The sequence below is a fragment of the Acartia tonsa genome, chromosome 1 (genome assembly GCF_053477335.1).
Source record: "Acartia tonsa isolate MP-2025a chromosome 1, ASM5347733v1, whole genome shotgun sequence".
Lineage (NCBI taxonomy): Eukaryota > Metazoa > Arthropoda > Copepoda > Calanoida > Acartiidae > Acartia > Acartia tonsa.
The window spans coordinates 42,750,091-42,758,913 of record NC_137260.1 but is presented as its reverse complement, the minus strand read 5'-3'; the positions used below and the strand labels follow the sequence as shown (position 1 = coordinate 42,758,913).

Below are 8,823 nucleotides of genomic sequence, written 5' to 3'. Positions count from 1 at the left end.
TTAATTTAATATCCGTGGAAAACTGCCTGTAATACGATTTTATAAATGATATTTCTGTATGGCGGAGAATCTGTTCTAATCCTTTGGATATTAATCGGTTTCGAAGCCATGCTGGAGTTTTTCCCTTTATTTTATTGTCAATCTATTTAAGGCTTTTCTATATCTCACCTGTGTTGGCTTGTTTGGTTTAAGCCAAGGATAACGTGTCAAAAAAATTACTTGAATTTTCTTTCCAATGTTCAGAAATATGTTTTGATGTTCGACGTTTTTGCTATATTATAACCTTAAAATGTTTAGAAAATGTCAAATATTGTTCAATATTGTTATTTTGGTATTTATTTATCTTCTTTCACAAGAATAAGTCAGTTTGGAGGCGGCAGAGAATTGTTTCAAGTGAAAGGAAATAGCGGAGCTAAATATTCTCTGGTGAAGGCAACATCATTCTGCAACTGCCCTGCTTTTCAGGTAGGTCTTTTAGATGTTTAGCATGCATGTTGTTTAAATTTAGAATATTACAAAGTTTACGTATGATATCCTATATTAAAATATGCAAGTTTTCTCTGTCTAAAGCTGAAGATATCGCTAGACCGATTTGGATGCATTTTTCAGAAAAGCATTTTATATGTTTTAAGCACTCCCTGACATTATCCACCTTCTCTATGTTAGTAGTGAGAGTTATTTTTCGAAAACTTAAAATTTTTACAACTATTTAACAAATTGAGTTCTCACTGGAAGTGTAGCTTCACAAAGGTTGATTATTTAAAATTTTATAGAGGATTCAAGCTTTTTTTCCTCACCCCTTCCCTTTTGGGGCCTTTGAATGCTAGGGGTTCAAACTATGCTACTAGAACATAAGTAAGGTTATATATATAATTTTTCTCTTTACTGCCGGGCTTTAAGTCATCATAATATTTCTAAAATTTTAATTCTGCCTTGCCCTTCCCTAAAATATACCACTTTATTAACTTTAACTGATATTAAACTTTTACCTAAGTCTTTTAAAATTTTGATATTAATAAAAATTATTGTCAGCTCTAAGTATTTAAAGTGCTTTTCATTATTATTAAACTATGTACTTAAAATTAATATTTTCAAAACTCTGCTATTTTATATCAAAAAATACAAATATTCTTTTCCAAAATTTATATAACAATAAACATCTATAAAAAGCATTGATATGGTACACAAAAAGAACATTTATTTACAAGCAACAAATAAACATTTTATAAATGCTTCGTTAAAATTTTTAAAAATCTTAATTTAATTTACTTTTATACAAATGATCATTTAGAATAAATTACTATTCTCTTTAAGCCTCAGTCAGGCTATTGTAATAATCTTGAAGAACCTTCCAGGCCGCTGGAGCCATAAAACCATCTGGAGGTTGTACTCCTTCCCTGGCCAATCCTCTCATACGTGTTCCAGATATAAAATCAAAATCTTCTTTTCTAGTAGGATCAAAAAAGGCCATTGCTTTGGCCTTCGTGTCATATGCAGCAACTCTAAATGGTATAATTTCCAAGCCTTTAAGGCCAGGAGCCATTGTTAGAACTTTAGCACCATGAGTGCCTTCATACAGGTCACGTTTTGGTGGGTCAGGGTGGGGCATGCCGGCTGGGTCACGGCCAACAATGTAGAAATTGGCGCCAGCCTGCAGGCGGGCTTTGGCATGCCATTGCACTTCTGTAGGGCCTGAAAATTAGGTTTGATAATATTATTTGTATTTTAAAATCCCACATATAAAAAATCCTTAAAATGTTTGTTTATAAAAGATCAGGATGACGAAAAATAACTTTCACCACGTAAATTGTAATTGCATTAACTACAATAATTTTACATATCATTAATGAAGACTCAATTTAGATTGAAAAAAAAGATAACTCATATAAAAGTATTTTTTGACATTTATATATATATTACCTGCATACATCATGGGAGAGGGAAATATTGCCAGAACTGTAAGATCTGGATCCAAAATCCTATCCTGCAGGACAGCCTGGTGCTGTTCCATGCGCACTGGCAGTGGCACATCATCGTCCTACATTATAGAAAATGCTCATTTTTTAACTGGGTTATTCCGAAAATAAACCTAGTTAAGCACTGAAACCAACCTCTTATGGTAAAATTTTTCCCCATGTGCTCAAACCCTGTGGGGGACCCTAACCATGCAGGGCTATTCAGTATTTAATATGACGCAACCTAGCTAACCTGAACACTACAAAACAAATAAAAATAAGAGGAGGGCTTCAATGTTTAACGAGGTAATTTGAGGGAATAGAATAATTTACAGAATGACATTTTTTTATTTTAAGAGGAAATATGTTATGTTAGTAGCTGATTTTTTAATGGTTAAGATTTAAAAGCTAAACATGCTTTTGTTATTAGAAATTTTAAAAAATTTATACCTTAGTCCAACCTCCCAGTGGGTGGAGTAAAAGCACAGGTTTCTTAAATCCACGCGCCTCTAGTTGCTGTCTACAATCTTGCATCAGCAGAGCATGCCCGTTGTGGATAGGATTCCTTTAAAAACAAATAAAATTAGTTTGAATTTAAGCTTCTGTGCTTAACAAAGGTTTAGGTTTATACAAATTACCTTTGGGCTTAGTAACTATAATGTTAATATATTTTTACATTTTGCTACACGTGTCATAGAAAGTTGGAAAGAACAAAAATTATAATTTTTTGGTAACATAATGAAATTCCAGTTTTATTCCGCTTGCAAAATGTTCGTGTTGTGTATAAGAAATTTATTTGTTAAATGCATCAAATATATGAGAAACTGCATTTGATCACATCAGCTATCTTTCTATCCATCATGTCTTTTGTAATCTATTTTTAAAGGTAAATTGTGAATAGAGTGGACTTTGTAAAGCAAGTGCACTCTGCTCTCAAGGATCAATAATACCAGATTAGTGTGGTTTATTTTAACTAAGATATCTCTTCAAATATTCATGAAATCATGATGCATTTATAATTTCACCTTGATATAAAATAGAAAGTTATGTTTATATATTGTTTAAGGATTATCTTATATTCCCTTAATCTGCTTTAAACTGGATTAAATGTGTACTTTTAATACTTATTCAGAAATAGGGATAACAATCCACTTGTAATTAATCTCTCATTTCTAGGACTAAAAAATCTTATTATGAGGTAACATTAAAAGCTTTTTGTTGTGCATAATATCTATCGTAGAACTTTGAACTTGACCTCAAAAGTTTTATTTAAATCCAAACATGAATTCAAAAAGGTCAGATTTCAGATATAATTAAAAAGTCACAAATACTTTTTAATGGAAGTATTTGTAATGATTTATTAATAGGCATTATATTTAACTTGACTACTTAAGTCTAACTAACTAACTATTGATATCTAAGAGATGAAATATCTTAGATATCTAACTCTTAAAGGTTAAGATTAATGCTTAAGTGTTATGCTTCCCGTAAATCTCGTGTATTCCAATATGACCAAAATCTAAATCCAAATGAACACAAATTAGTTTTGAAATTTTGACTCTTCTAACAAAAATTTTAAGGCCAATTATGAGCCACTCTGTATTTTGTTTTTACCTTTCCATGATAAATTATGTTTATTTACCTGAGTTGAAATGCAAAAACAGCATCGGCTCCAATTTCTGCAAATCTATCTTTCAATTCTTTGGGCGTTAACCTACAATAAAAGAAAACTATATCAAGGATATAAGTTAAAAAGAACAGTTAACTGTAATGCTGTAGGTTTTACTGTAATAATACTGGCAAAGAATTATAATTTTAATTCATAGCTGCATAGAGATAATATAATATATATGGAACTATTCACAAGAGCAGATTTTTTTAATAATCTGTAATAAAGATTTGTTTTCACCTGTACTGATCTAAACCATCTTGCCATTGTATTCTATCCAGAACCTGGATATCCCCGCCGGCCAACCAATCACCGGCCTTGAATATTTTCTTGATGTAAGGATGATTTTGATTGGTTGTGCCAAACTGACGGCCACATCTCTCCTCCTTTCTGTGTTCATAAAATTCTGGATTTCTCATGATAGCGCATGGTTGATTATTGTACCTCAGGCATATAGATTTCACGCCTTCCAAACGCTTTTTGTCATCTAAATATTAAATAATGTATTGCAACTTGGAAACTGAAATTGACAATGCATTTTAAAGGCATTAAAAATTAATGTATATAATTGTCCTTTAAATGCCTTTTTACCATTAAAATCAGAGGTTTATTTTGTATTGTAAGGATTAATTTGATAGATATTTGTATTTATTGGCATTTGAGTTGTCCATTTTATTAATTATTAATAATATAACTTATTCTACCAGTAAGTAAAATACGGAATTACTTCATTTAAAATAAATGTAAGAAACGTCAAACTGAAAATTTTGACATAAGATATCGTAAAAATAAATTTTTTTTTGATAAATAACATTTAAAGAAATAACTTGCCTGTAGAAATAGGTAGTACAATTGGAACTGATTGATTTGTTAGTTCATCATTTTGTAGTGTGTTAAAATGCTGACATTGGAGGAATTCTTTTTCTCTCATGAATCCTTTCAACGGAGCAGCCCAGCCTTCTCCAAGAACCTGATATTAAATTTGATTAATATTTTTGTAAAAATGTTCAAAACTTTTTAAAAGTTTAAAATCACTTTATTTTGACAATATCCTTAAAAGTGCCTACTCGAGCACAGGTAACCCCTTCCAATTTTTTAGTAAGTTTAAATATTTTTTTTGTCTGATTGTTTTAGCCTCTAACAGGGGTTAGGCATTGGATAAAAGGGCACTTTGAGAGAAAGCACCAATTTTTCTATTAAAGTTAAGACTCTAGGTGACGCTTCGGGTACTAGACCTTTTTCCACGCACCTTGAAACATACATACAATACTTATGATTGCGTTGTAAAGCGTCCATTCACCCATCAGACAACCAACTCTCTGAGATGCACGACCTTTGTCTGAGAAGTCCTAACTGTGCATGGTAGCGAGATGCGCCTGTTTTGGGCCAAGGCATTCCCCCCACTCTAACTATTTACGTCGCGCATCTGACATAGTAGCAGTGGGAACCATTTTTAACGTCTTTAGTTATGTCGCGGTGTCGGACCGAGATTCGAACCTATCACCTTCCCGACGACGAGCGGATGCGCTACGTGTTGAGCCACGGTCGCGGGTTAATAATTTTTCTATTACATGATAAAGACACTATTGAGTAATTTTAAAATTACCTGAAGCCACTGTAAATCTAATTTCGTAATTTCCACACTGAGCAAAGTTTCTGCCTCAGCTTTATATTGAGATCTCAACTCTTCGGGAACCATTAAGTCCTCTACCTGAAATTTTAGATTAAGTTTTATTACAAAAGGATTCAAAAGAAAATCAAAGTTTTTTCAAGAATGGCAAATACCATTCCTATCTATGTTTTTATTTATTTCTCTAAATAATTTTCTCGATACGATGCTAAATTATAGCATTAATGTGACTATTATTATGTTTTTTAAAGAAATTCTGTCTTTCACTTTTTGGCCAGTCGAATAAAACCATATTTGTTACTAAATAAACTTTATCGTGTTCATTTTAACAGGATATACCTTAGCTGGATTGCGCGGAATTATTTGAAATTCCTCTAAATAGTTAACTATCTGCATCATGCACTCCTCTACCGTGTTTTCAACGGTCTTGCACACTATCTCAGGGCTGTCGGGTGCCTCGTAGGGCTGGTCTATCCCGGTAAAACCACGGATCTCCCCCGCTCGGGCCTTTTTGTACAATCCTAAGAGTAATGTATTTTATTGAAGTTTGTTGTAAGGCTAAACATAACAATATTGTTTTGTAGTGAAAAATTTTTTTGTTGGAAATTAGACACTTTGCCCTAAAAACTATCAGTTGGTATTTTTTTCATAATGTGGAAAAGAATATGCTGTAAATTTTAAATAAAATAACTTAAAATGATATTCACCTTTGGTATCTCTATTTTCACATTCCTCTAGGGGTGTATCAACATAAACCTCAATGAAAGTGAGGCCACTATCTTGGTGGAGGCTGCGGGCTAGGTCCCTGTCCTTCTTGTAGGGCGAGACAAATGCACAGAGTGCAACACTGCCAGAGTCGGCGAATAGTTTGCCCACCTCTGCCACTCGGCGGATGTTTTCCTCGCGGTCCTCTGGGCTAAAGCCCAGGTTTTTGTTCAATCCAGTTCTGAAAGAAATCATTTTCTAGTAGTCTTCTTTTAGTTTAATAAAGATATGTTACTCTTTTCACCTTGAGATAGTTAGAAAAATTCATATGTATTAAGATATTATTTAACTTTTAAAAAATTTAGGATTTTTGTTGCACTGCTACTTTATGAACATAAATGTCCTTGTTTATATAATGTTATTTAAACAAAATTATTTGAAACAAAGCTCGTATCATTGCATAATAAAGCTACAAGTGCTTTGCTTTCAACAACAAATATTTGCACTTTTTTATTAAACGCTAATTTGATGTTTATCTACTCTATACAATACATACACACTTTCAGAACTTTGTATACAACAGGTATACTTCATTTTAAACATATTCAATGAAATGTTTGACCTATTTTAAATACTTTGATATATGATAACAAATTCGAATAGGTTCAAAAGTATTATAGCTCTCAATTTTAAAATAAATTAAGTTTAATCTATTAAATCAAGGTAAATATTAGAGTAAGTCACTAGAGGGGGAAGGGGTTCAATTACTTTATCTCCCAATCACAATGTTCTTGGGTTTTTTAAATCAACCGATGGTGTGGGGAATATTAACACAGCCTAGTAGCAGAAAACAATTTGCTTCCTGACGAAAAGGGTCATTGGAAAAGGGAGGGAGGTAGTAATCTGTATATACATCTATACTATCTGTTGGTTAAATGATATCCGAGTGTATGTGATGAGCCACGCATAGATATATTACCTGATATTATCTCCATCTAAACCATAAGCAGCAATACCTCTGGAGATCAGGTAAGCCTCCAGGGCAAAGGAAATTGTCGTTTTACCCGCGCCAGATAGACCTAAGGAAAAAGACATTTTAGATAACTAATGCAAACTAGGGATTTAAAGGGATAAGACAATGGCCGATAATTTGATGTACTTCCACATTGATGATACACAAAATTACCCTTTCTATATATTACAATGAGTGATTGAAATGTTTGGACACTCAATCTTAATAAACTAACCAATCAAACAGCCCAATGTTTCATCCCTAGAGTTCTAACATATTATGTGTACCTGTGAACCAGACCGTACATCCGCGGAACTTGGATCCGAGCAGCTCCCTGCGTGTGTCACGTGACACCGTGTGCTCCTGGTGGAACACATTAGTTGCCTTCTGCACGTTCCAGGAGCTGAGGGAGCTGACAGGGGATTTCTGTTTCTCTACGTCTATACCATTGCCATCTAACCGCCGTGCCCCTAGATTAGAAAAGATTTTAATTATTTCGTTTGAATATTGATAAGAGATAGAATTTATTAACTTTAGTGTCTGCAATAGAGACAAATAATATTTCCCATAGTATATTAACAATAACAAATACAATTGAATTTAACAAAAAAAGAGTAGCTATTTATCGCATCGTATTATAGACAGCTTTCCGCGGATATCAAAATTGAAAGAGTAAAACTAGTTTTGTTAGCTCCAAAGGTCCGGGTTAACGAAACTGGTTTTAATTTTTGATTTTATTTTAACATTTGTGGAAACTTGTCTGCAATACGATGTTTTACATGAATTTTCAGTATGGCTAAGAACCGATTCTAATCCAGCGGATATTAGTCATTTTCAAAGTCATACTGGAATAGTTACCTATTTCTCGTATCGTATTATAAACGGCTTTCCGCGGATATAGAATGTACAATTATAAGATTAAAACTAGTTTTTTTAGCCCCGGGGTCTAAAAAAACTGGTTTTAATCTTATGATTGTACATTTCTATATTCGTAGAAAGCTGGATATAATACGATGCTAGACATAGTTTTTTCGTATGGATGAGAACCGGTTCCTATCCACCGGATTCGAATGAATACGAGAAAATATATTATTCATTATTAACTGAATAAAATATTGAAGGGAAAACATAACATTTTTCTAAATGTCATACCTACCAACAAACATATTTATTTTAGTAAAGGTAAACCGCTAAAAAAGTTATCTAAGATTTCTAATTTTGATTTCACTTAAATGTCAAGGCAAAACAAAATAAAAATCAACTTTTAATACATTACAATGTACTAGCAACAAAAAGATTTTATCCTCTAGAGCCGGTTTTTACCAGAACTTGACATCTATTATTTATAAACATTGTAATAAAAAAATAGTTAACTTAATGTTAAAAATAATGAATAAAATTTTTTGCTGATTTCTACACCAATTGTATATGTTTATTTATATATAAGTAATTATGAAGCACTAACAAATGTTAAATTGAATTAATAACAGACCTGTCATGATTCTACAGATAGTGGTGTGTGACTGTTGTAGTGGTCTGCTATAAACACTCTGCTCTGTTTTAACTTTGTATTTTCTGTGTGTGTGTTTATTCTTACTTTGCTGGAGAAAAGCTTTCCTTAACTTTCTCTCCCCTCTGCTAAACTTTTTTCTCTCTCCCAACCCACTCCCTACCTTTCCCCAGAATCCATTTATTATACCGCCTCTTATCAGAACCTCATTTATTACCCTTTTATTTCCAAGCATTTCAAAAAGAACATTACGATTCACCTCCCCTTTTTGACCCTTCCTCTTTAATTTGTTGCATTTTTAACCCCTTTAAAAATTATGTTACCAATTAAAAGAAAATGTTT

General features: G+C 32.6%; 1 protein-coding gene across 1 annotated transcript; it reads right to left on the bottom strand.

Annotated features, from left to right (window-relative positions):
* Positions 1-1,128: 1,128 nt before the first annotated feature.
* On the bottom strand, positions 1,129-8,580 carry LOC145320028 (bifunctional 3'-phosphoadenosine 5'-phosphosulfate synthase-like). Its single transcript, XM_080162473.1, has 12 exons — positions 8,464-8,580; positions 7,259-7,441; positions 6,939-7,038; positions 5,962-6,200; positions 5,594-5,775; positions 5,231-5,335; positions 4,456-4,594; positions 3,865-4,111; positions 3,598-3,669; positions 2,406-2,520; positions 1,921-2,038; positions 1,129-1,692 (listed from the first exon to the last, which is right to left on the bottom strand). The coding sequence occupies exons 1-12, from the start codon at positions 8,468-8,470 to the stop codon at positions 1,310-1,312; spliced, it is 1,890 nt and encodes a 629-aa protein (XP_080018599.1). The 5' UTR covers positions 8,471-8,580; the 3' UTR covers positions 1,129-1,309.
* Positions 8,581-8,823: the final 243 nt, after the last annotated feature.